This window comes from Bactrocera tryoni, chromosome 4, assembly GCF_016617805.1.
Source record: "Bactrocera tryoni isolate S06 chromosome 4, CSIRO_BtryS06_freeze2, whole genome shotgun sequence".
Classification (NCBI taxonomy): domain Eukaryota; kingdom Metazoa; phylum Arthropoda; class Insecta; order Diptera; family Tephritidae; genus Bactrocera; species Bactrocera tryoni.
Window position 1 is genome coordinate 28,529,401 of NC_052502.1, and position 25,326 is coordinate 28,554,726.

Here is a 25,326-nt window from a genome sequence, read left to right on the forward strand (position 1 = left end):
CATACAATGAGCAAAATAGTGAAATATTAAATCATTACGGACAAGTTATCCGACACTTGGGTTTAGACACGTTTACCTACAAGAGAGGTAGAGATGGTAAGGTAAAGCTCTTGTCAAGGTTAGTGAAGCTACAGAAAAGTAGTCAGAGCACTTACTGACGTTAAAGTAGACATATATCAGCAGGACCGTGCCTCTACATTTAGATTGAGTTTGTAAAGCACATAGTTCATCATCTCAACCTATGCTGAAAATTGTATTTCGAAAGCAAAAACAAATTCAAAGCTGACGGGGATTATAATGCCAAAAATATCTGTTATCTCATCGCTACTAAGGCAGAACATTTTTGACCTGCATTTGGAACAAAGCATTAACATGTCATTAAGCTGTCGAGCTAACTTATTCATCATTTTACCTCACAAAAAGTCCAGACTTTCTGAATTTGCAATCTCGAAAGTGTTTAACTAAAGGCAGCTACGCACTACTCCCACAGTTCAGCTCAATTACATGTATCTCTGGTTCAATGAAGTAGTGAAAAAACAAAGAGTGAAGAAATCTCTTTCGACAAAACACTACTAAAACGGGCTAAAATGGAACTGATATCTATTTACTGACAAAGCAATTCCCACGACAGCCGGTTCTACGCACCGGAATTGACCCGGATTTTATCGGGCTAAGGCCTGTTTTTTCGGCGATCTAACCCCGTTTGGATCGGTAAATGTTACTGGCAAAGCAGGAGATCCAGCAGCATTCTTTGGATCATGAAATGACAGATCTCCAGATGTCAATTAATTATGAATAGAGAAGTCTCTGGTGCAGAACCAATACAGAAAAAGCTGACGACTTAACCACGGAACTCAAAAACTCCTCTGCTTTTAACGAGTATAGTGACAGTTCTAGCAATGCAGAAGTCAGCAAATTTATAGACGTTGCTTGTGAGATCGTCGCTGCAATAGATGTTGTAGAAGTGAAGGAGGAGATCAAAGCATTGGCTAAAAGAAGATAAAGATCACTCGGTTATGACAGAATTAATGCACTAGCCTTTAAATCACCACCAGGAAACGTAATCAGCATGGCTGTCAAGCTCTTTAAAGGTGTGCTCAGACTCTGCTCTTTTCTTCATTTAGTCAATTCATATCGATCGAAAGTATTTGAAAGAACTGCCGGAGCCGACTGCTCTAGACCTTTGGCACACCGAATGGTACATTGCCATTAATACCAAAAACTCCATAAAAGAGAGTGCACGAAAATATCCACAATTGGCCTTACAATTGACAAGTGGAATATATGGAGAGACCATGTGAAAATCAAAAGAACCCTCTGCTCAGGATAAGGTTTGCTCAGCTCTGGCTCATAAAGTCAAGATCCCACGTCAGTCTCAAGAGCAATCTACACAGATATAATGAAATACTCAGACTGATCAGGTCATATGGAATTGAAATCAGGTGCAATTGAGCGGATTAAAATTTTAAAGTTATTCAAGTCTTACAAAAAAAGTTTGTCAGCTTTTTATGTTAGAAACGACGTCTTCTATCGAGACCTAAATATGCCCACTGTAAGAAACTATGGCTGAATTTAATAGATATTACCTTTCTCGATTGACGATCCATGATAATGTACTTGCGATCCAAGCACTGGACAGCAGTCTACAATGTAGAAGAAGAAGTTATTGTCATTTTAATAACATTTATCATTTAAATAAAGACAGATTCTAAATAAAACGTAATATTATACAAAAACAAGAAAAAACGTTAACATCGGTTGCATCGAAGCTACAAGTATAAGGCAACTATGCATGTATGTATATGTTGCAGCGTTCCGGTATCGGCAGTTTCAGATTGGTACTTCAAAAACTGAGGGTTCAGTTCACGTGTATACAGAGGGCCACGACTACGCATATATATGTATGTCCAATTTAAGGAGCCTCCATTTTTTTTTTGAATGTAACACACTTCGTGGCAAACTTAATATACTTCGTTCAGGATATAAAAAACAAGAATTTGTATATGTTTATAAACGGCAGTGGGGTAACAGGTACGCACTAATCAATAAATTGTATCTTCTAAATCACAAGTTAACTGGCGCTAACAACCTACTGACAACGGTAGCAAAACGCCCATTTACTACGCCCAACGACAGAAAAATGCTTGCTTATAAAATATAAAAGGGCACAATTTTCAAGTATTCAGCATAAAGGCACCAGAATCGGAGAAGTTTTAGTCGATAAATAATAGAAAAATATACCGGATCTTTAAAACTTGTTAAAGCATAATGCTAAAATTTAGCACCGTATTTTGTCTTGCTTTCAAGGAGACAATAATGGAATATTTGAGAAATACCAGCCTTAGTGGATTTCACTTGTTACACTATATAAGTAGCAAAAAATATCAACGGTAAATTAGATAAATCATTATTGAAAAGTGAATTCAAAAAGTTAACAGTTTGATAAAAATGTTTCTCTCACACGATTTAGAATTTTTTGGTCTTTCTTTCTGTTGACTGGTATTATCAGCGCAACGTATGTAACGTTGCTAAACGTAGAAAACATATTGGAGAACCCGATTGTGACCACCTTGGAATCTAATCATCATAGAATTGAGAAAGTGCCATATGCGGCAGTGGCCATTTGCAGTGTCAACAAATTTAGTCGAAACGCTCTAAACGCTTTTGTAGAAGAAATGTAAGTTGAGCACTTTGAACGTTGAAACCCTGATACTTAACACTTAAATATATTTATTTAAGGGTCAACAAATCCGGTTCGCAATTCTCACATCAACAGCTGTTGCAGAAAATGAAATTATTCGGCGGCTTATTTGATACTGGTTCTGTGGATTTCGAAGAAGCTGCGGCCTTTCAAAGGGATTTTTTGGACAAATATAACATCAGCATTCAGGGAACTTTACAAAGGGCATGTATATTTTTAACAATCGGTTAATATGCTTATTTTGCTTTATAATCATAATTAAACGCAGCTAGCGCCTCGATGTGAGGATCTGATAATAAAGTGTCGTTGGGCAGGAAAACTTCGAGAATGCAGTGAACTTTTCCAAAATAGCTTAACAGCGAATGGATACTGCTGCATATACAATCAAATTGACGATGTAAGGGATATAAGGTAAGCAAACATAATAGAATATTTTCTAAATAGCTTTCCAGCAATAAATTTAGTTTGTAGGTTAATTTTTTAAATTACAACTATTTTCTTTTCTTTTGTCGGCAAAGCAAACTCAAGTACGTAGAAGGTGTCGGTATTCTAAGCGGACTCACTTTACTTTTAAATACGTCCAAAGCCGATTTCTTTTTAACGGATCGCAGCTTTGCCGGTTTGACAGCGCAAATATTCAGTTCTGGCCAATTCCCCGACAATTCAATTGGCGGTCCTCTTCAGGAAATCTTTATACCACAGTCTAGTGCTATTGATGTACAATTGAGTGTGACGGTACAAACAGCGACAAGTGAAATGAGCATCTACAATATTGAGCAAAGAAAGTGTTATCTCTTTGGCGAAAATGTCGCCGGAGGTGATGATCAATACAGTACAGACAAATGTTTGTCACTCTGTAAAGTTGATGGCATATTACGCTTTTGTGATTGTGTGCCGTATTACATACCTTTGATTCTTAATGAAAACAATGTTACACACTGTACACTGGCACATTTGGAATGTTTGCATCGGAATCGAGGTTCGCGATAATAAGTCTAATGATTTAGAAATTTTTCAAATATACATACATACATATATATATGTATATATACATACAAATGTGCTATTCTTTGCAGTTACCTTAAATACGTTCAGTCTCATCGATAGTGGCAAACATGGCGCTCTGACAAATCGTTCACTTCAATGTTCACAATGTTTGCCATTGTGTAATTTTTATGATTACAGCACGCGACATCAAACGACATTATTAAAGAAAGCGTATCTACTAACAGTAAATCAAGAATTTCTCAAATTAATTGGTAGGCAAGAAAGTGACGGCAAATCTAATTACACGTATGAGTCGTTGTGAGTGGACTTGATGAAATTATGTTGTATATACATACATATGTACACTATGATGTCCGCTATTTCCTAAGTTGATTTTTTTTTACAAACGGGCTTTGAAGCTTAATAATTTTTTTCATAAAAATATGCCTTTAAAAGTTATGGCCAGTTAAAGTTAAATTAATGCATCAAATGTAGTTCATACAGGACACCATGTCGTATGAGCAACACAGAATGTATGCATAATGACTTGTATGAGGGCTCAGTACATTTGATGTAAATTTTAAAGATATGCATAAAAATAAATATTTTTATGAAGAAAAGCAATGAAATCTTTTTTGTAGTGCGAAAAATTTTGTATTCGAATTTAATTTTTTTAAATTTTAGATTTACTAACTTATTTAAAATATCACAAAATCCCAAATGATATGCATGGGACAAGAAATACGATTCAAGTTTTTGATATGATTTAGGATTTGATTTTTTTAGTACGAAAACTGAAACCTTAACGGCCGTTTACAAAAAGAAAATCAACTTGGGATATAACGAACACCCTAAGCATATAGTTTTGAACATTTTTCATAATTATGTATTCTGTTTAGAGTCACTTTGATAAAACAGACGGATGATCTGAGTATTGTGAGAATCTATTTTGATTCTACGTACGCTATACTATTCGCAAAACGCTCACTCTACAATTGGTTGGAAATATTATGTGAGTAATAAGTAATAACGATGGCGATTTTTATAAATCCACTTTGTTTTCTTAAATGTAAAGATGCTTTTAATTTTTTTTAAGTTTAATAAACTTTTTTTAATGTATTTTTTCTGTGTAGCAAATATTGGCGGAGTCATTGGCATTTTTGTGGGCTGCTCACTCATTAGTGTATTTGAGGTTATCTACTTTTTCATCGTAAGATTGACACATAACATTCGAAAATATTACTAAATTATAAAAAAACATGTTAATAGATAATCAACTGAACGCCTAGAAGCTTTAAGTGTAATCATTTTTATACTCTTGCAACATGTGGCTAGAGAGTGCAATAATTTTGTTACCCTAACGGTTGTTTATATCACCCAAACATAATTGAGTTAGATATAGGATCATGTATATAAATGATTAGGATGAAGAGACGAGTTGAAATCCGGGTGATTGTTTGTATGCTCGTGCAAGCTGTAACTTTAGTAAAACTTGAGATATCCTGATCAAACTTGGTATGCGCGTTCTTTGGCAAAAATGTAAGGACGAGATCGTATGTGAAATCACTGGACATACTGGGCCCATTTCAATCAAAATCGGTTTATATCTTTATCTTGGTGGTTCTACGTAACATTGTGAAAATGAGCGCAATTGGACTATAACCACGCCTACTTCCCATATGGTACAATTTTAAATTCTATTTGATTCTTTCAGTTCCCAGTACACAAATTAAGCACCAATGAATACATTCGGGTAAAACTTTGCACAAATAGTGTCTTTGGGGTACCCCATCTCGTTATTAAAAATTGTCAAAATCCATAACTGCTCAAGCCCCCATATACCGAATGTGTGTGCCCCAGTGCGTATGGCTCTATTTTTGCCGAAAATATCGGTCAATATATAATATTGAAATTCGGGGGAAAATGTTTTTTTTTTGTTAATAGTTTATCATTGTGTCAAAAATGGGTTGAATCGGGTTAATAGTAAGGAAGTGTAAATCTAAATAAAGAATTTCAAACTTCCAGTTCCATTTATAATACATATGTACTATGTCGGCTTTATTTTTCTAAAAACAGTTATCTTTGTGCTTAAATAGATATAATCGGGTGAAAAATTGTCTTGGCCCATTAAACTGACAAACCTTTTGCACCTTATAGTATTTGACCGGCTTTGATCCTTGCAAGTTGCAAGAGTATAAAATGTTAGGTTACACACGAACTTAGCCCTTTTTTACTTGTTTATAAACGTATTTACAATTTATTAATAAAACACTGAAGTCTAGTCAATATTGGATGCCATCACGGGGCTTTATTAAACAAAAATACAATTCCACTTGCCGCTTAATGCAATTTGTAGAACTATATTATATATTTGTGTATTTATTTATGTATAAAATGTGTATGTACTTATTTTAAGAAATATTTATTTTACCATTATTCGACTCTGACAATTATTAAGCTCAAAATTTTAAATAAATATTTGTTGTGTGTTTTGAAGATTGCATAATTGGTTTTATCTTTACTTTTTATCGATATATGTATGTAGGTAAACTGCTCTTTTCTATATTATTTTTTCTTGCTGGTGTTTAGTTTTGTTTTTGTTTTTGCTGTAAAAAACATCAAATATGAAGGCATAAATTGACAAGTCTTTTGAGTGGTTTGCTATTTGCTCTAAAATATTTGACAACTTTTTTATTCAATAGTTTGGGTAAGTTAAAAGTTGTATTTGTATGTATCTAACTACTAGTGGACGAGCATAAAATAGGACTGAACTGTCTTAGTTGTTATATACTGGTATGTATGTGTATATATAGGACGTATAGTATTGTATAAGTACTTTAGTTTGCTAATAGACTATAAGACACATGCAAATTGATGTTTTACTCTTAGCTGTTTTTTGTTTTGAATATTCTAGTTGCTAATTATGTTAGCTAATTTGAAGGCCATTGAGATTTAATATTAAAAAAAAATTGTTTTGATGTATACATACAAATAAATTTAAATAATTTTTAAAACTTTGGGGAAAAAATTTTGTATATATAAGAATATTGATTCAGATTTGCGAAATACCCTTAAAAAAAAATCCGCATACAAAAAACTGACTGAACTGAAGTATGTATACCAGTGTCGGTTTTGTGACTATTTCACGCTATAGTATATTTGACTGTTGAAATGTAAAGAGCGAATTAGCTTCAAATTAGTAGTGACGGTAAATTTATTTGGTTTTCTCTTTTGCTTTCCTCAAATTAGTCACTTTATATGTATTTGGGTCAAGGCTTAAAACATAATTCAATTATATAAGGTTGCGTTACTTGAGAGCTTACTTCTAACGAAAATAATTCTTAATCCATACCAAAAAATATCTTTTAGGTTTTTCTGATGAATATTTTGTTTATGGATTATGTGTGATTTACAATTTATTACTCAAAAAACACATTTCCACTGGCTAGAATATATGAAAAATATATTTTTGTATGATAAAAACAAAGCAAAACAGCTGATTTTGACATTATAAAATAATTTTGTGGGCTAAAGACACACCCTTATATAATTGAATCATGGCTTTTAATAAATTTATCTTTTCAACTAATTTTTATTTTTTTTTTTTGTTTTTGAAATTTCATGGAACACATTATACAGTTACACAATTGGAATTTCGTGTAAATCATCCACGCTCACATACAGTGCAAACAAAAAGTTTTGCATCAATTATGTTACATAAAAACCACAGAATTCGTTTTTTTCTTTTTTGGAATGTGTAGCTGCGTTGCAACTGTAAATTAACACTGTTGGGTTATATACGAGCATTTAATTTTTACCAAACACATTGTACGTTTAACAGACAAGTTTACACTAGATTTAACTGTAAGTGAATGTGTATATGAAAATAAGCAGGACAACTACTATAAAAAAAACATGATTAAAAATATTAACAATGCATACGCAGATATGTAAATATGTGTATATGTACCTAATAATACAGTATGTTTAGTTAAAATGCGTTGACGTATATAATTTGCAAACATTAATGAAAACAATACGACGAAAACGTCAAACGCATTGATAACATTACACTTTACACATTAATTTATAATTAAATAGTACTATTTAAGTATATAATAGAAATAAAATGAAAAGTGAAGCATGAAAATTTGTGTGTATATATGTGTTGTCTTTTTGTTATGCCTAAGATTGCTTATATTGTTATAGACCCGGAAACTCTTTGCAAAATATAATCATTTTGCATGTACTATATACTTCGCATTTCCGCTTTGTTCGACCTGAAAGTTCCGTTTGTCCTTTGCCATAACATCTTTGTCTTTTTGCGTCATTGTTTTTCTTTTTTTGTTTTAATTACTATATCGCTCTTATTCGATTCATAGATGTAGCACACCGTCTTTGGATTCACTGCCGCCGACAATTGTTGAGGCTGTTGATGCCGTCTGGTGATGTTGTGACGTAATTATCAGTGCCGGTGATGGCACCGTTGATTGTTGTGGCTGTGGAGCCACATTGTTGTGATCATCGAGTGTTATGCCGGTCAGATCGACGACTTCATCTTGCTCATCTTGTTCATTTTCATCCGATGTATTGGTTTGATTGGTATGATGTGAACCGCTCGATAATTGACTGTTGCGCGAGAAAGAGCCGCGTCGTGGTGAGGTAAGAGTACGTTGATTTGCCGGCTTCACCGTTATTATTAGATTAGAGCTATTTGCCACCATCATATCGGTGACCTAAATAAAATGTTGTTTTAAATGTATTGTCAATTGAAATTATGGCATACCTGATCCAGGGTTTTACCAGCCACTTCAATACCATTTACTTCTATAACCTCGTCGTTGACTGCTAAAAGTCCAGTGCTCTCAGCAAGCCCACCAGGTACGAGGCGCGATATAAAAATACCAGGTTGTTTCTCTAAACCGTTTGCGGTTACGCGCACAGACGTACCATCTCTATGGAAAAAATACACATTCAAAGCGTTTAAGAATGCTTATTAAGTCGAAACACGATAATTGGACTTATTTCAAGAAATAAAATAAATTGTGCACTGTACAATAATGAAGATTGTCTAGACAATTGTTAAAATTTAATATTTGCAAAAATTTTTTTTTTTTTTCAAATTATCGAGTTCTGATTATGTACACACCCAATTTCATCACATCTTAATCCAAAATTACATACGAGCTGTTTATGTAGTTTAAGATTTTACCTTATATAAAATCCCAAAGGCTTATCGCTACCATATTTAAGTAGACGGACACGTCGATGCGTCTCTGGCACAATATCCACATCAATTATAGCCGATACTTGTCGGAAATCATGCGGTATTGATATTGTTGGTAGTTTTGTCTTGACAGGAGTCTGTCCCAGTATGCTGCTGATTAGATTATTGCGCGGTTTCATTGTGCCAAAACCGGGAAACTCTTCCAAATCATCTAGTTTAAAATAAAATGTTTAATAAATATATATAAAGCAAATAACTTGGGTTACTTACCTTTGCGTTGAACGATGATGCGCAACAAAGGTTTGGCAATTTTCAACGCTCTACCAAAGTTGTCATCATTATTAATTGGCAACAGATCATTATCACGTGGGTCAATGTATAAAATAATAAATTGTATTGTGTGTAGTCTATGCAATTTCTCAATAAGGGTAGAGAAATCTTCAAAATTTTGCAATTCGCCATGCCGTTTAAAGCTCCAGCGGCGGAATTCGGCATCAAACTAGTAATATATATACAAGTATGTATTTTTATGAGATTACGTTTTGCTGAAAAGCATTTTCATAGAATTTTCTTACAAGTTAGAAAAAGCGACAAAATGCGTACACAAAACACAGTAGCTGTACAGCCCTTTAAGGAAAACGTGGAATGCGCACAATGAATAAATTAATTAGTAATGTAAATTATCGAAACACTCCCTCTTCGCACGCAGTTATACGCCTAATATGTAATACAAGGTAATGGATTCTATACACTCGGTACCAGTGCAGTAATGAAACCCGCTGTACTCAAACGAGGTCACGTTTCACATGACATTGTGAACGCAATTGCCATAGGAACTAAGCCTATAAACACTTTTATGCTTTACTGCCTAAATAATAAATTTTAAAATTAAATTAAAGATCTATCTCAATAAGGGAGTGGACGCCTGTTGCGTTTTTATAATGAAATCTTTGATGATAGCAAACGTTCAGCACATTTACAGATAAGTATGTAATGTCAAGATTAACTGCGGCATGTTGCAGCATACCTAGCAGAGCTCGGTTAGATAGTAGACATTTATGGGATTAGCGACGGTAGCGGCATGGAAGTTGGCAATGGGTCTATTATGAATCACCTACGATACCTTGTTTGCTCAAGCGATGTCAATAACCACATATGTATCTCTATTTTTATATAATAGGAACTCCCAAATTAAGAAAATATCTAATTTATATTCTATACTGAATATTTCCAATTTTCAATGACTATGGATAGCAATTATTTTCTTTTCATGCATTTCACTGGTTCACCTTTGATTTCACTTCGATTAGATTTGTTTCTCCGGTCACCATTGAATTTGTTTTATTTTTCGACATTTTGATTTATAGCATTAAAATGCCAACACACCAATCAAAAACTTCTGTAAAATTTCCTTATTTATTGTTGTTCACTCAATTTTATTTTACAAAACTAACAGAAAATCTAAAATTGGTTAAAAATTATAAAAGAAAGAACGAAAAGCAAAGTAATTGAACAACAAAAAATAAAAAGATTGCAGTGATGCACATACACACATACTTAAGCGCAAATAAAAATATTTTGTACAAGATTTTTCAGTCGCTATTGTGAATGAATTGTAGAGAAAAGTAAAGATTGCACACTTTCCCCACTAAAGACCGTTTTATGCATTTTCAACTTTTCAAAACATAGCTTTTTTAAGTAACAACAGAAAATTGTTAATAATAAAAATTATTAAAAGTGATAATTGAAACTAAACGGATAAATTTTTAAGGCAGAGGGATTTTTTGGGGACCTAGTAGTTTTATGAACGCGCAACACTGTCACTTCTATATACACAAACACAATCATAAAACGCTGCCGCTAGTAAAAGGGAACGTCAAAATAAGGATTTTTAGTTTTCGTATTAGCAACGTTTTCCACAATTTGTTTAATAAATTATAATTAAACTTTTATAAAAATGGATGTGCGTCCAAATCAAACAATTTATATTAACAATCTAAATGAAAAGATTAAGAAGGAAGAACTGAAAAAATCACTGTACGCCATTTTTTCACAATTTGGACAAATACTAGATATAGTGGCGCTAAAAACGCTAAAAATGCGTGGTCAGGCGTTTGTAATTTTTAAAGAAATCGGAAGTGCGTCGAATGCACTACGAACAATGCAGGGATTTCCATTTTATGACAAACCAATGCGCATCGCTTATTCCAAGACAGACAGTGATATAGTGGCCAAAATAAAAGGTACATTCAAAGAGCGTCCAAAGAAGGTTAAACCACCAAAGCCGGCACAAGCCACAGAGGATAAAAAGTGAGTAACATACTATCAGCTTGATATAAAGTATCTTTACTATGTATGTTATCTTTGATTCGCAGGGATAAAAAGAAGAAGGCGGCAAATGCAGAAAATACGAATCCTAATACACAAACTGAACAACCACCCAATCAAATTCTTTTCCTCACCAATTTGCCAGAGGAAACAAATGAAATGATGCTTTCTATGTTATTCAATCAATTCCCTGGCTTCAAAGAGGTGCGTTTGGTTCCAAATCGTCACGATATTGCCTTCGTCGAATTTGCCACCGAATTACAAAGTAACGCTGCCAAAGAGGCGCTGCAAGGTTTCAAAATAACACCTTCACATGCTATGAAGATCACATTTGCCAAAAAGTGAAAATCCGATCACAAGCATGAGGGTATCTTTACGATCTATATATTTAAATTTAATATAGCACTAGTGTTCTTTATGGCTACCCTCACATGTTGTGCTCGGTTATGTGCAAAAATTTTGTTTATATTTAGAATTTAATATGATGAAACAATAAATCTGAACAAACATAACAGTTAAATAATGAATTGATTAAAGTTATCCTCAATATCCCTTTGAATACATATTTCAATATGCTTTTATAAATTATAATAGTACATAGCTAGCACAATGACATGTGAGGGTGAATCTTCTGATAATCTGAAGTTACATAGTACATTGAAGTGTACCATATTTCTTCTGGAAATTAAGTAAATGCCAATTTGGCAGTGGAATGTGTAAAAATAAAAAGGTTTCATTTGCAAAGAAAAAGTACCTGGGTAAGTGATTGTTAATTTAAAACATGATAAGTATATTGATTTCAGGAAAACAAATCTAATATTAATATTTCTTTAGTCAAGCACAGTTTCTTCCTCGATTATTTGTTCGGCTTCCACAATTTCTGGCATATTTTCTACGGGTATTGGTTCGCCTACATATTTCTCCATATTCTTGACCAGTTTCTCTGAGTTGCCGCCAACGAATACATCAATAACATGATTATCCTTGATAAAAACGAATGTTGGCATACTGGTCACGTTGTACTCAAGGGCTATGTCTTCACAATCATCCACATTGACTTTCAACACAATCGCTTTCTCGGCATATTGTGTGGCCAACTCTTCGAGTTTCGGACTAATAATTTTACATGGCCCACACCAGTTTGCAAAAAAATCAATGACCACCAATTGACCAGAGCCGACGGCTTCCTCCAGCTTCTTATCCAGATCTTCTTTATTTTGTACAATATACACCATGATTTCGAGACGTGAGAGCGAAGTACTGTCAAATTGTATGCTTTTTCAGAGATAATTTTTGTGAATTTTTGTTTGAAAGTTTATTTTCAATATTTTCAGCCCTTTAACAGAAAAATCTGAACAGTGTGGTTGTGAATTTAAAGAGCAATTTTTTGTTTCTTTAGCAAAGTGTAGTTTGGTCAAAGGAAATTTAATTACATCAAATGTACAACATTATTAACAACCGGGCTTCAAACATAATATGTATTTATTATTAAAAATGTATCAATTTCGATTAAGTTGGCGCCAATGGGGAAGCTTGAGCCATTTGTGCAGTCGATTCCATAGGTATTCTTTGCTGTGATAGTCCAGCTGTTGTTGGATTTGTGGTTGGTGGGTCACTAATGACATTCGTTGGGTCTCCCACATTTTTTTGTATAATACTCAGTAACTTCTCTTCACTGCTTCCGGCAAACTTTTCCAAAACTTGATTATCTTTTAACAACATAAACGAAGGCATCATGCTAACATTGTTGTCAATAGCGATTTGTTCGCAATCATCGATATTAACTTTCGCTATGATCAATTTACCACAATATGATACTGCAAGTTCTTCGAGTTTCCTATTTATAAGCATACAAGCGCCACACCAAGGTGCATAAAATTCAACTAGTAAATATTTATTTCCCACATCACTCAAAAGTTTATTGTAGGTAGCACTTTCGGTTATTATTATTAATTCATTTACGTTTTCTCCAGCAGGAGTGTTTGGCGGGGTAACTGGGGGTAATGGATGGATTCTAGGTATTGGGTGTACTTGTGTGGGCTGTACCGCGGTACTTGCTAATGGCTGAGATATTGGCTGTGGCGAACGATTTACAGGCGTTGTTGGAGGAGTCGGTGGTGTAGCGTGAGCTTGTGCAGTGGTGTTTGTGGTATTTGCAACTGGAGGAGCTGCTGTCGTTGATGGTGGGGTTGGAGTTGGTTGTTGTCGATTCCTACCCGCTGGTGCTGGTGCCGTATTGCTTATGGGTCTGGGCGTTTGTCCAGAAGACATTTAAATTTTATTTATTTTCAATTTAAAAGACAATTATAAAATAACCAAAAAATTTTGAAATCTCAACTTGACAGTTTTTTATTAAATAAATATGCCAATATACTTGTACTTATGTACATATAGGTTCCTAGCGAAAACTTAGTATTATTCGAGATTATAGTAAACTATGAATAAACAGACATGCAAATTGAACGATCAAAATCAAGCCCTTTAATGGAAAACTATTTTATTTGAGAAGGCAACGTTATAATCTAAGAAGAAATTGTTCAGCTCGCATCACTATAGCATATACATACATATGTATGTATGTAGCTGCAATTCAAACTGAACGATCAAAGTGAAGTTCTTGGATGAAAATCTTTTTTTGTAAAGGGTATTTTCTTGCTGCAATAACAACTTAAATAAAATTTCAAATTTACACCGGGAGTTGCATATTCGGCTATATGTTGAATACATACTTATAAAAAATTTTTTTTACAAATACAGTTAAGGTGAAGAAGTATGTACATAGATATATTAAACATTTGTTGTGTTATAAATTGTTTGTATAACATACACACGCATGTACATATGGATATGCATATACTTATGCATTTAAATAAAACCGTTAAGCAACAAACTGTAGCCTAAATTTGGTATTTTAGAATAATGCAATTGAATGCAGGTTTACTTTTAGTAAAGCTCACAAAGTGTTAAGACGTCCCAGTTGTATTAATAAGACACTGGTCTTTATTTCATTGTAATTTTGTTTGTTTTGTACAAGTTTTCTTTTATTATAAATTATTTTGTCCCTATTCGACGATTTTCAAAAAAACTAAAAAACAAAATGTTGCACACTGTCCGAAGTAATGCTGATTTTGACAGACAATTGTCGGCCGCTGGCGGCCGTTTGGTGGTTGTCGATTTCACGGCCAGCTGGTGTGGTCCCTGCAAGAGTATTGAACCCAAAGTCAGAGCGCTATCGCGAAAATATAAGGACAAAGCAGTTGTGCTAAAAGTGGACGTGGACAAGTGTAGCAATGTGGCACATGACTATCGAGTATCTTGTATGCCCACGTTTGTATTTATCAGAAATGGACGTAAGATCGATCGTTTTTCAGGAGCTGATGAAATGGAGTTGGAGTACAAAATGTCAAAAATGGCTAAAGTTAAGTGAGACAAATGATTGTAATGTAAATGAAAACTAAAAAATTAAAATTTTAAATATTTATAACAGAGGTTTTGAAAAAAAAAACAAATATTTGTAATGTAATTAACTTTATTGTAATTTAACAAATGTAAAGTGCATCTGGTATGCCATAGAAAAATTAAGGAAACAATGTAAAACTATTGTATGTTAAATTATGTAATAAAATGACAATGAGCTAAAAAATTTGGATTTCTATTTAAAAAAAACACATCACTATAGTCCAGGATTGGCCTATAATTTAGTCTAAAATGAACTCTTGAGGTAAAAAACGAATTCGTTAGCCAAAAAATATTTTAAGAATTTGAAAATTGGACTTTGATCTGCGATTACGGTATTTAATAAGAAATGTTTCTTGAATGTTGCTTGATTCAAGGAACAGTTATGTTTTGCGTGGTTAGCGGATAAATATAGACACCAGCATCGCAACAATACGCCATAGTTGCCTTCAGATCGTCTTCGATTGGGTGTCTTGTGAGTTTTATGATAAAAAAATATTTACATTCTGAATCGCATACTTATATTAACAAATTTATTTCGGAATTAATTTGGATAATTTAAGATGGTCAACAGAATGGTACGGCATTTTATATTGATTGTAAAAAATAAACCGTTCAAAACAGTGGAATTAGCACCTTCAAAAATATTATTTAATTTTTTTAAATTATTAAAAATACATAAATGGACATATTTAAACTGTGTGGAAAATTGCTAAATGGTATGAAGTCAAAACGTCAAAATCGAAAAGAAAGTACTTAAAGTTTTTGTTTAATTATTAATATTTGCTTAATTATGAGTTGAGGTAATTCAGACTTCCTAACTTTTTTTTTATGTATCCCAAGCAGTCATGGTACCTTATTGGTTAATTTTTTACGTATACCATCCACAATGGAATAGAAAAATCCTAATCCACGTTGTTTGTGAATGTTGTAAAAATTGTGACAAGAAGAAGAGAATAATTTTTGTCTAGCGATTTGTATGGATTTTCAATTGAAAGAGGTTTTTCGTAAAAATATATATATTTTGAACAAAATGAGTGTAAGAAATGAAAATCCGCGAACAGACGCCAAAGAGAGTACTGCCGTATTAGGAGAAATTGATGAAGCTGAAGTAACCACATAATATTTCACAATATTTTGTACGCATTTTTTATTATCATATCAATTTTGTTTTCTTTTTTATATTAAAGGAGGAAGCTTTGTTAAAATCTGATGATGAGTATGATGCTGTGCGAGCAAAGGTACAACCAGAAGTTGGAACTTTGGCGCCACCAACAGCAGTACTCACGGACGAAGATTCACTTATGAATGAAGCTGCGCAGCTACAAGATGGCACAATTGGTATTGATGATGCCAGTTTAAGTGACGAGGATATAGCCGAACCATCAGAAGTTGCTGTTGGGCAAAAAATGGAACATGGGCTCAGTGAGGACAGTGATGATGATGATGATGACATGGACGATTCGGAAAAGTCACTAGCGGCATATAAAAAGTTATGCAAAGAGTTAGATGTAAACCAATATGCATACGATAAATATATACAACTATGTGATTTAGCACAGTAAATATCTACAATTATGTTATGAGAATCAAATATTTAAAATAGTTTTTAAATTTATTTTACAGTACTACAGACGACCTGGATATCATAAGAGAAGCATATAGCCGTTTTTCCGCTGTTTACCCTTTGTCGCAAGAGCTGTGGTTAAAGTATTTGAGTATTGAAATGAATGTAGCTCTGTCTCCCAAGGAAATGGAATTTGTTGAAGGTCTTTTTCGAAAATCTTTGGCAGATTATTATTGTAAGTGAATTAATACATATTAAGATGACTTTCTAGATTGCATTACAATTTAATTTTTTGTAGCAACTGACATTGCTTTGGAATTTGCGGCAATAGCTCCACGTTGCGGTGATCCCGACAAAATATGGTGTGAATTATTAGGCACTTATGGTTTACATTGTCTTGAGGGCCAACAATTCTTCAAACTCTACCGGGAGTTCTTATCAGCACATCCTGCTATGAGGTAAATAGATTTTATATATATAAATATATATGCATAATATTATTCGCATAATTTCGTAGTGCGGAAGCAAAACAAGAGGCGTACATCAAGAGTTATCTACAAGAATTGAAATACCCTCTTTTTAATATGGAAGAGAGTTACATTGAATTTAAAGTATTTTACGAAAAGAACAAAGAACACATCAACCATGAAATAAGTTGGGAATTGTTGGATAAAAATTATTTCAAAGCAAAAGAATACCAGAGTAAAATTTTACCTTTCGAATATAAACTCAAAGAGTTAGATGTTAAGTGCTATCGCGAACGTGCTGAGATCTATATGAACTATATCAAAGAATCTGATAAATTTCTTGATGAAAATGTGTTGCAAACAGTTTATGAACGTATGGTGGCCGCCTGCTGCTTAAATATTGAATGCTGGTTAACGTACATCGACTTCCTCACCTACCGTGACGCTTACGGGCGACCAGAAGAACTACAAGATTTACCTATTTTCCGCCAAACAGCAGTTGATGTTAATAAGCGGGCGTTGCGCAATTGTACATGGTCGGAAAAATTGTATGTGAAACATATGTTACTGCTGGAGCAGTTGGGTAAATCGCGGGAGGAAGTGCAGGAAGTTTTGGAATGCTCTATGACAGCTGGTTTTCAAACAGCCGAGCAGGCTGTCACTGTCTGGTTGGAGTATTTAACGTATTTGCGACGGCACACGAATTACGAGAATGATGACGAGGTAGATTAATTTGTACACTTTTTTTTAAACATATTTTGGGTTCCAACTACATTTATGCGCGTTTTTAAAACTTTCAGTGCGACATTCTACGTAAAAATTTCAATTTAGCTTGGACTATACTCGGTCAGCAATGGGGTGTGTTAGCGGATTGCAATTGCGAGATCTTACAATTGTGGGGGCGTTTGGAATATGGGCCGTTACAAGATGCAAAACGTGGAAAAGAGCTCTGGACAACAGCTATGGGTACTTTTTATTTATTTTATATAATTTTTAGCGGTTAACCGTTTTTCTTTAAAACAACGTAGAAAGTGCCGACAATGCAACACGCTCAGGACTGTGGATAGAATTTGCACAATTGGAGCTGCGACGGGACTTGGAAGCCACGAGGAAGTATGTTTTTTTTTTATAAATTTATATTATACAAAGTATTTTATATTCTGTTTAACTTCTAATATTTTGAACGCTTTATCTTCCATAGATTATTTCGCAAAGCTTTGCATTCACCTGGACTTGATAATCCAATGGTAATTGTGGCAGCTTGGGAACGCTTCGAACGTTGCAATGGCACAACCAAAACTCTTAGTAACTGCATAAAGGAATGTGCTGAATTCAAAATACAGTATCGTACAGAAGTTTTACCCGTGAAATCTGATTCAATGGCAGCTAATAAAAGTAATCGAGGCTTAAAACGGAAAACAACCGCGGCGACTGAATCTACGCTGCCGGAAAAGAAAGCGAAGCCGGAAATATTAAAGAAAAATGTACAACCTAGTGGCAATAGTGGAGGTGGTGGTAATGCCAATGTACCTGGAGCAAAACGAGTTGAAACCGCCACATTTAAAGAACATGAAAATCAAGAAATAGATTTAACCAAAGATCATCTACGCATATTTCTGAGTAATTTGGACTACAGGTACAAAGCCCAGCATTTACTTAGGAAGAACTAAAGTAATAAGAAAAATGTTTCATTTTAGTTTATCTGAGGATGATATACGTGCCAATTTGCCTAGTTTAAAAATTGTAAATGTGACGCTTATACGCTCTGCGAATGGCAAAAGTCGAGGGTTTGGTTATGCAGAACTGGAAAACGAAGTAAAAATCAAAAATTTTTATTTTAGTTTATAACGATTACAGCAACTTCTATTTTACCTTTAGGTTGAAGTCGAGAAAGCGTTAGCTATGGATAGAATATCCCTGAACGGTCGGCCGCTATATATATCCAGCGTTTTGCGCGACAAAGAAAAGCGACAGAAATTCAAGTATTCAGGTATGTTTACACATATATAAGATTACAGACTTGGCACAAGTGTACAACTTTCCTAATGATCAGATGATGTTGAACCAAAGAAACTTTTCGTCAAAAGTTTACCCCCCGACACCACAAAGGAAGAATTAGAGCAGATTTTTGGCGCATTTGGGAAATTGCAAGATGTTCGTTTAGTATATCACAAGTACGTTGCATTTAAAGTTTTTTTTCATTACAAGCCAAATAATAAAAATTAATTGTATTTGCAGAAGTGGTAAATTCAAAAATATCGCATATATCGAATACCAAGATGAATCAGCTGCAGGAAAGGCAGTGCTTGCTACTGATCAACTCGAACTGCGTTCGCATATTGTAAGCATACATATAAGAAATAATTTTGTTGTCGTGTATTAAATAATTTTAATTTACAGATTACAGTAGCGATCTCAGCACCGCCTCCAAAACCTGCTTCGACCGCCATAAATGCAAATAAAGTGCTTGGCATAAGCAAAAAACATAATAAGGCTTTTGATCAAAAGCCACGCATGTCACTTATACCAACAGTGGTGCGTAAACAACTTACCACCGCGCAAGATACTAATGTCACTAGTGCAACAACTAGCAAAGCTACAAATGGAGCGTCTCTTTCCAAAACAAATGAGGACTTTCGAAAATTATTACTCAAATAAGTGTGGCTTGTCGTCATTGAATGAAATTACAGCCACCACCGATATTATATCGGTAGTATTTATCTACCCCATTGTGAATTAAATAGTGATTAGATCGTAAATATTTAAACAAAAAACAAGAACAATGCACCATAATAATGTATTAATCTTTGTTTACATTTTGTCCTTCCTTTCAATAACACGAAATAAAAGGTAATATATATATTTTTTGTAAGAATCACTTTGTGTTTTATATTAACACTCTCCACGTAATATCTACTCGCCAACATTGTAAAATTAAAAATATATATTTTGAATTTATTATACTTTGAATTTGACACTCTTGCTGACCGTCGCTTTGATACCGGATATTTCGCCACCATACCGTTTTGTTTCTTTGCGTACGGTGCGTACTGCACCCTTGCGTCGCACCAAAGCTTTGCGGAACTTGTTGCGATGTTTGACGCGTGGATTGCGCAATTCTTTCTTGCGCGCGGGTGTAAGACCTTTGTTTTTGGCAATTTGATAGGTAATGCCACGACGCGTATCCTCATCCGCATATGGATCAGCTTCAGTAAGATCCATATCTTCATCTTCATTGTCGTCATCATCGTCGTCTTCAGACTGCTCATCAGCGGGTTTGATATCAACTTTACTTGTCTCATCATATTTTTCGAGTATACCCAATTTCGTCTTCTTCTTCGATTTAGTCCTGTCAGCGATATCCTTAACATCCAATACTTGGAATTTATCACCATCCACAATTCGCTCTAATAATGCCTCCAATTGTGGCCGTATTATATTATCGTATTTGTCTTGTAACTGTTTGATGAGTTTTTTCAATTGTAATAAACGTTTTGTAACTGGATGGTTGCGTACAGCGGTACGTTTAGCTTTCAAAAGCAAATAAAATGCTACGTTCGAGCAATAACTGAGCGCTATATTTTGATAGAGCTCTGCAAATTGTAAAGCAGGTATCTTTGGCACATTGTTTTGACGCACGTATAGCATAACGGGTGCTATAATCAGTTCCACCTCTTTCACATAATTTTCAAAATCGTCCACAAGTGGTGCGAACTCTGGTGAGTCTTCTTGAAATAATCTTAATTTATCTCGCTTTGTAATACCAGCAAGATCAGCTTTAACTTCGATTGGTTCTGCCGCTGCAGTTTCCATTTTGAGCTTTTTTTCTTTAGGTTTAACGGCATGAATAAGTGTGTCATCCAATAAAAAGTCCTCTTCTTTCATTTGTTTCGCTAAACGCATTTGTATCTTTTTCGCTTCCTCTTCCTCTTCCTTAGCCATCTCCTCTTGTTCCGCAGTATATGTGCCATAATCAGGATCCACAAAATCCGTATTGTAATAATTGCGGCTCTTATCGCCCCAATTTGTGGTATCGGGTAAGTCATCATCACTCTCGGCGCCCTCTATATCACTGTCCCGAATTAAATCGCCCACATCATCCTCATCATCGTCCTCATCATCACTTTCATCGAATGCCATCAATTCGTTTTCTTTGCTATCAACCTCACGTTTACGACCTTTTCGAACTTGGCGCAACAATTCTTTATCATCCTCACTATACTCCGCTTCAGAGTCTGTAGGTTCATAATCGTCAGCATCATCGTATCTTTTTTGGTCTATATGAATTTTATCTCCCATTTTACCAAAAATTAAAATTAATGGTTGGAAAAATAACTTTTAGCTTCACTTATCACACACGTGTGATTCGCGTCCAATCAAAAAACAGCTGTTTAATGATTCTTCCTCTTACTTCGTGACATTCACAGATAAATAAACAATTAGTAAAGAGTAGCCAACGTATTAACTATTTTAAAAACTGTTCTATAAATATGAGATGCATGTTGTTTAACTCATCTAAGAGATCCTAACGCCAACTTTATTCCGCCTTAGGCATCTCTAAAGGCCGTAATATTTCCCGGAAAGTCAGGAAACGGGCTGTTTCGACGGAATCGGAACAGAAGTAGATTGATTTAGCGAGCCCTGCACACAAATGGTCAGTGACATGCGGGGACTCTTTGCATACAAGACATAAGTTTTGTGTTAACCCTGTTTGGGTTGTAATGGGTTGCGTTCACGCCTCTGGGTAAGCAGTAATAGTCGTAGGACTATACCCAATATTTACTCTGACGTTCTCGCGCACTCTGGAAAAGACGCGGTAGCCAACCGGTGTGGAGCCCGTGGTCACGACTAAACTACAGGAAGTTTCAGTCGACCCACTCCGACATATTCGATTTAAGGGTTTGCTGAATAATAATCACCAGGAGTGCCCCCGCGCGTGGGTGTCGGTCTTGAAACAAGTGGCTCGCTATATAAATGTGTATACAAGCAAATTGATGTCCTCAAAAAAGTAAAGGCTGACATCACCGCCGTCCAACGGGACATGAGCGGAGACGAGTAGGTCCTTGTGACATTTGTTACAACGGCCATATAGTAAAGGAGCACAAATTCGGTTTGCGATTCGGGGTGGGAGAAAGACTTACTTCGCCTCACGTTCCAAAGGAAGAGAAGGACGATATGACAAGTCCCTCGTCATTCTCGTCCTGCTATATGGTTCGGACGCATGGACAATGACATCATCTGATGAGTCGGCCTTAGAAGTGTTCGAAAGAAAGGTTTTGCGCAAGATTTATGTTCCTTTGCGCGTTGGCAACGGTGGGTAGATCAAGGGTCACCTTATCAACGTTCCTAACAATATCGCCCCCTACAACTTATACTTCGTGAGCATCGTTAGATTCATTGCTGCACGTCATAGATCATTTGTCAATGTACACGCACAACAATAATTGCAATAACATTCAGATAGTTAATGTTATCACTTACTTTGCTGCGGCCGAGTTTAAAGCGTGCCCCAAGGCTCACTGTCATGTGATTATAGTTAAATATATATTCTGATATTAGGGTGTGTATTTTTTTATGCAATAACAAAGTACCGCACTGAACATAATACAGGGTGGCCACGAATTGTGCTATAAAAAACAAACCGTAATAACTTTTTTTTTTCTCTGCGCAGGTTATTATTAATATTTCTTAAATTAATGCTTGGGATACCGAAAAGCGGGTTTGGATAGTGAAGCGGTACCATGTTTTGCAGTCCGTCATTTTCGTGTAAAGGGAATTCAGACGGGATTTTGGCGGCACTATCCCGAGTAGACCGATGGATCATTATGAGGTTGGTAAACATGTTTGCCGAATCTGGGAGTATCGCAAGAATACCGTACCATCGAGATCCCTTTGTTTTCAAGAAACAATTGCGACTATCGCAATATCAATTATGGCAAATCCATGAGTTTCGACACGCAAGTTATTGGCGGATCTTGGAGTTAGCAGACGGTCATTACAGCGGATAATTAAAGATTACTTAAACCCGTTTCCGTATAAGGTTCAAATAGCAAGCCGATTAAAGCTTCTAGATTTGCTTATTCGTTTGGAATTTTGCCAAAAATTTATTGAAATGGCCGAACAAGACTATAACTTGTTAAATTACATGTTTATGTCTGATGAGGCCTATTTTCATCTAAACGGAAACAAGCAAAATTGGGGTATATGGAGTAAATCAAATCCAGAAATAATCCACGAGAAGGAACCACCCAGGACGAACCAGAACGAGCCATTATGCGGTGTACAGTTTCATCAAGGTGTATTGTCGGGCCGTACTTCTTTGAAGAAGACGGGTGAAACAGTAACTAGCAATAGGCACCGTTATTTAAAGTTGTTGAATGAGTATTTTTACCCAGAACTAACTGTGGAGAAGAAAATTTAGATCCTTTTTTGGCGGAAAGTGGCATCCTTAGCAGCCTGGTGTAAGATATGGGCTTGATATTATTTTTGCTACTCCATGAGTCTTCATTTGAAAACATAATAAAAAAAAATACTATCTATTAGTTAGTCTACGAAACTCACATGATTTTCATGAAGGTCACAATTTGAACGTTTCGAAAGTTTTGAAAAAGCAAGTCCGGCCCTGTAAAAAGTTGATGGCACATATCTCCCTCCTTAGTCCTGAATCTCTAAGAGGCACAATTTGAATTGTGCGAAATTTGAAAAATTATTACATATTTTTAAATACTAAAATTTAATTATTTTAAATAGCTTTTGAGTTAGAAGCTTAGTTCAGTTCAAACAGCTCTATTAGTTGATCTTTAAACTCATTTTTTTTTTTCGAAACATCTCTTGAATTTGCTCCAATGATTACTAGGAGATAACTTATCTGATCCCTGTGACACAGTGACCTACCAGTTTTTTGATATGGTTTATATTTAATGTTTAAAGACTCTGAATGATTTGTAGTTGAGAAAATTAGAATAGTATAAAAGATGATACAACTATAGTGGTACTTCATTCCCAAATCGCAATTTAGTACTTTTTAATTTATGATTAAAGAAGTTCTATATAAAAATATCTAGATTAACAAATCGCACGTGCGGCCGTCGCTGATTAAAATTTCATTTGATTTGTGTTCGTTGAGAAGAACTGCTGGCCCCATAGCATGATTTTTGGAAATCGCTGGGGTCCAGGTTAACAGCGGCACGGCTATTGGCGGAATATGTATATAAACGCAATCAAATATATGGGATCTGCTTTTAAAGATCAAAGCTCATTGCAACTTTTTGTATTTTACTTAGTGGCTCCCGGTGACAATTCAAAAATTCTTATATTTCTAAGGCTACTTAAGGCACACGACTGCTGATAGCAATGGATGATAATTGAATGTGTTTTATGTATGATGTGATCCGATGAACTGGCCTTAAAAAATTTTGACAAAATTAATTGGCAAAAAATATTATCAGTAAAATTCGGTTCATTCTGGAAAAAAACTTGAAGATAAGGGGTTTGAAAGTGAACGCTATAGAATGAATCTATTGACGTCACGCGCAGCTACAAACGTACATATTTATTTTATGTACAAGCACGACGTTAATCGATCGGAATATTCTTGCGGGTCAGGGTTTATTATAAAATTTTATAGATTTTTTGCAAGCATGTAATTGACTATTGGAAAAATTATGCTGGAGCTCTACATTTATCACTGTATTTTTTGGAATTTTTTCACCTATTAAATGAATTTAATTTTTATTTGAAAAATATAACATCAAATATATAAAGACGCAGTTGAATTAATAATAAAATCTGTTTACGCAGTCGAAACGGATGTTCTTCCAGATTAATATTGACCCATCTGAAATTTTACGAACACTTTTTTTTCTTGTTTGTACATATAAAATTTACTGATAAACAATTATTTGTTAAATTATGCTTTCACATAATTATGTATACATTTGTGTATATAATTTTTATACCCATTATCAAGAATACTAAAGTAGTTCATGGTCCAAGAGAGTAAACAAATATACATGAACTGTCTTTTTTACGGTCTTTATTATCGTCTTCAAAATCTTCCTGAGCCAATAAAAGTGCTGTATGCTAACCATTAAATCAATTTCTCATACACTTAGTATAAGCTTCTACAGGGATGGCCTTTAGTGCCTTCAGCAAATTTAGTTTTTTTCGGTTTTGACTAATTTTTAGAGCGCCATTCGCTAGATTCTTGGACAATTATATGGACCAATCGGGACAAATTTGATCAGATGAAATATGATTATTATTTCGTCTTTTAAATTATGACGCCAGAGAGTATAAATGATCGACGATATGCATGTTGAGTTAATATATCTATTCTTAAGGTAAGGAATCAGAATTTCAACAGCGATACGTCCGAACTATATTGAATTGGCGTTATTGGAACATGTTATACCAACTCAATCGGTTAGTTAATGTCAAAGGTATTCAATTCACAAAATAAGACGCATCCTGTACCATATATATTTTTTTTTTTTACTTCCCATAAATATATTTACACTATAGATGCATATGAATATTTTTAAATTTCTTTAAAAAAATTTCCAAAACATACGCTGGGTAAAAGAATTTTGAG

General features: G+C 34.6%; 8 protein-coding genes and 1 long non-coding RNA gene across 10 annotated transcripts; 5 read left to right on the top strand and 4 right to left on the bottom strand.

Moving 5' to 3' along the window:
• The first annotated feature begins 2,316 nt into the window (after window positions 1-2,316).
• Window positions 2,317-3,691, top strand: LOC120773751 (sodium channel protein Nach-like). The gene is made up of 5 exons (XM_040102817.1): window positions 2,317-2,390; window positions 2,471-2,677; window positions 2,740-2,905; window positions 2,970-3,112; window positions 3,220-3,691. Exons 1-5 carry the CDS (start codon window positions 2,317-2,319, stop codon window positions 3,689-3,691), a joined length of 1,062 nt encoding a protein of 353 aa, XP_039958751.1.
• A 133-nt stretch (window positions 3,692-3,824) lies between these two features.
• On the top strand, window positions 3,825-5,072 carry LOC120773396. The gene is made up of 3 exons (XR_005705159.1): window positions 3,825-4,006; window positions 4,588-4,700; window positions 4,822-5,072. It is a non-coding gene; the product is annotated as an uncharacterized LOC120773396 (long non-coding RNA).
• An 893-nt stretch (window positions 5,073-5,965) lies between these two features.
• On the bottom strand, window positions 5,966-10,390 carry LOC120774843 (partitioning defective protein 6). Its single transcript, XM_040104659.1, has 5 exons — window positions 10,205-10,390; window positions 9,186-9,414; window positions 8,901-9,126; window positions 8,475-8,643; window positions 5,966-8,424 (listed from the first exon to the last, which is right to left on the bottom strand). The coding sequence occupies exons 1-5, from the start codon at window positions 10,268-10,270 to the stop codon at window positions 8,065-8,067; spliced, it is 1,050 nt and encodes a 349-aa protein (XP_039960593.1). The 5' UTR covers window positions 10,271-10,390; the 3' UTR covers window positions 5,966-8,064.
• Window positions 10,391-10,780: 390 nt separating this feature from the next.
• On the top strand, window positions 10,781-11,966 carry LOC120775253 (U1 small nuclear ribonucleoprotein A). The gene is made up of 2 exons (XM_040105334.1): window positions 10,781-11,225; window positions 11,291-11,966. Exons 1-2 carry the CDS (start codon window positions 10,873-10,875, stop codon window positions 11,586-11,588), a joined length of 651 nt encoding a protein of 216 aa, XP_039961268.1. The 5' UTR covers window positions 10,781-10,872; the 3' UTR covers window positions 11,589-11,966.
• A 36-nt stretch (window positions 11,967-12,002) lies between these two features.
• Window positions 12,003-12,495, bottom strand: LOC120775254 (thioredoxin-2-like). Its single transcript, XM_040105335.1, has one exon. It carries the CDS (start codon window positions 12,476-12,478, stop codon window positions 12,074-12,076), a length of 405 nt encoding a protein of 134 aa, XP_039961269.1. The 5' UTR covers window positions 12,479-12,495; the 3' UTR covers window positions 12,003-12,073.
• A 48-nt stretch (window positions 12,496-12,543) lies between these two features.
• Window positions 12,544-13,585, bottom strand: LOC120775252 (thioredoxin M5, chloroplastic-like). The gene has a single exon (XM_040105333.1). It carries the CDS (start codon window positions 13,512-13,514, stop codon window positions 12,753-12,755), a length of 762 nt encoding a protein of 253 aa, XP_039961267.1. The 5' UTR covers window positions 13,515-13,585; the 3' UTR covers window positions 12,544-12,752.
• A 686-nt stretch (window positions 13,586-14,271) lies between these two features.
• Window positions 14,272-14,886, top strand: LOC120773955 (thioredoxin-2). The gene has a single exon (XM_040103183.1). It carries the CDS (start codon window positions 14,341-14,343, stop codon window positions 14,668-14,670), a length of 330 nt encoding a protein of 109 aa, XP_039959117.1. The 5' UTR covers window positions 14,272-14,340; the 3' UTR covers window positions 14,671-14,886.
• A 287-nt stretch (window positions 14,887-15,173) lies between these two features.
• On the top strand, window positions 15,174-19,608 carry LOC120773953 (squamous cell carcinoma antigen recognized by T-cells 3). 2 transcript variants are annotated; one of them, XM_040103181.1, is made up of 13 exons: window positions 15,174-15,277; window positions 15,890-16,260; window positions 16,326-16,501; window positions 16,565-16,724; window positions 16,784-17,456; window positions 17,534-17,699; window positions 17,762-17,846; window positions 17,935-18,369; window positions 18,431-18,548; window positions 18,612-18,723; window positions 18,787-18,907; window positions 18,972-19,074; window positions 19,134-19,608. In XM_040103181.1, the coding sequence occupies exons 1-13, from the start codon at window positions 15,263-15,265 to the stop codon at window positions 19,389-19,391; spliced, it is 2,793 nt and encodes a 930-aa protein (XP_039959115.1). In that variant the 5' UTR covers window positions 15,174-15,262; the 3' UTR covers window positions 19,392-19,608. The 2 variants fall into 2 exon arrangements, with proteins under 2 accessions (XP_039959115.1, XP_039959114.1); XM_040103180.1 differs by lacking the exon at window positions 15,174-15,277 and adding an exon at window positions 15,585-15,810.
• LOC120773954 (something about silencing protein 10) lies at window positions 19,592-21,098 on the bottom strand. The gene has a single exon (XM_040103182.1). The coding sequence runs from the start codon at window positions 21,030-21,032 to the stop codon at window positions 19,692-19,694; it is 1,341 nt and encodes a 446-aa protein (XP_039959116.1). The 5' UTR covers window positions 21,033-21,098; the 3' UTR covers window positions 19,592-19,691.
• Window positions 21,099-25,326: the final 4,228 nt, after the last annotated feature.

What these genes read in the sequence shown, in the direction of transcription:
- LOC120773953 (XM_040103180.1), top strand. Translation starts at nt 15,679, where the DNA reads ATGGATTTTCAATTGAAAGAGGTTTTTCGTAAAAATATATATATTTTG. An exon ending in ATCTTTGGCAGATTATTATT is followed by an intron (nt 16,502 to 16,564) that starts GTAAGTGAATTA and finishes AATTTTTTGTAG; the next exon opens with CAACTGACATTGCTTTGGAA. An exon ending in GTTCGTTTAGTATATCACAA is followed by an intron (nt 18,908 to 18,971) that starts GTACGTTGCATT and finishes TTGTATTTGCAG; the next exon opens with AAGTGGTAAATTCAAAAATA.
- LOC120775252 (XM_040105333.1), bottom strand. Translation starts at nt 13,514, where the DNA reads ATGTCTTCTGGACAAACGCCCAGACCCATAAGCAATACGGCACCAGCA.
- LOC120773954 (XM_040103182.1), bottom strand. Translation starts at nt 21,032, where the DNA reads ATGGGAGATAAAATTCATATAGACCAAAAAAGATACGATGATGCTGAC.
- LOC120775253 (XM_040105334.1), top strand. Translation starts at nt 10,873, where the DNA reads ATGGATGTGCGTCCAAATCAAACAATTTATATTAACAATCTAAATGAA. An exon ending in CAAGCCACAGAGGATAAAAA is followed by an intron (nt 11,226 to 11,290) that starts GTGAGTAACATA and finishes TTTGATTCGCAG; the next exon opens with GGATAAAAAGAAGAAGGCGG.
- LOC120773751 (XM_040102817.1), top strand. Translation starts at nt 2,317, where the DNA reads ATGGAATATTTGAGAAATACCAGCCTTAGTGGATTTCACTTGTTACAC. An exon ending in AACGCTTTTGTAGAAGAAAT is followed by an intron (nt 2,678 to 2,739) that starts GTAAGTTGAGCA and finishes TATTTATTTAAG; the next exon opens with GGTCAACAAATCCGGTTCGC. An exon ending in GACGATGTAAGGGATATAAG is followed by an intron (nt 3,113 to 3,219) that starts GTAAGCAAACAT and finishes TTGTCGGCAAAG; the next exon opens with CAAACTCAAGTACGTAGAAG.
- LOC120775254 (XM_040105335.1), bottom strand. Translation starts at nt 12,478, where the DNA reads ATGGTGTATATTGTACAAAATAAAGAAGATCTGGATAAGAAGCTGGAG.
- LOC120773955 (XM_040103183.1), top strand. Translation starts at nt 14,341, where the DNA reads ATGTTGCACACTGTCCGAAGTAATGCTGATTTTGACAGACAATTGTCG.
- LOC120774843 (XM_040104659.1), bottom strand. Translation starts at nt 10,270, where the DNA reads ATGTCGAAAAATAAAACAAATTCAATGGTGACCGGAGAAACAAATCTA. An exon ending in CCTTTGGGATTTTATATAAG is followed by an intron (nt 8,644 to 8,900) that starts GTAAAATCTTAA and finishes TTTTTTCCATAG; the next exon opens with AGATGGTACGTCTGTGCGCG. An exon ending in CTGGTAAAACCCTGGATCAG is followed by an intron (nt 8,425 to 8,474) that starts GTATGCCATAAT and finishes CATTTTATTTAG; the next exon opens with GTCACCGATATGATGGTGGC.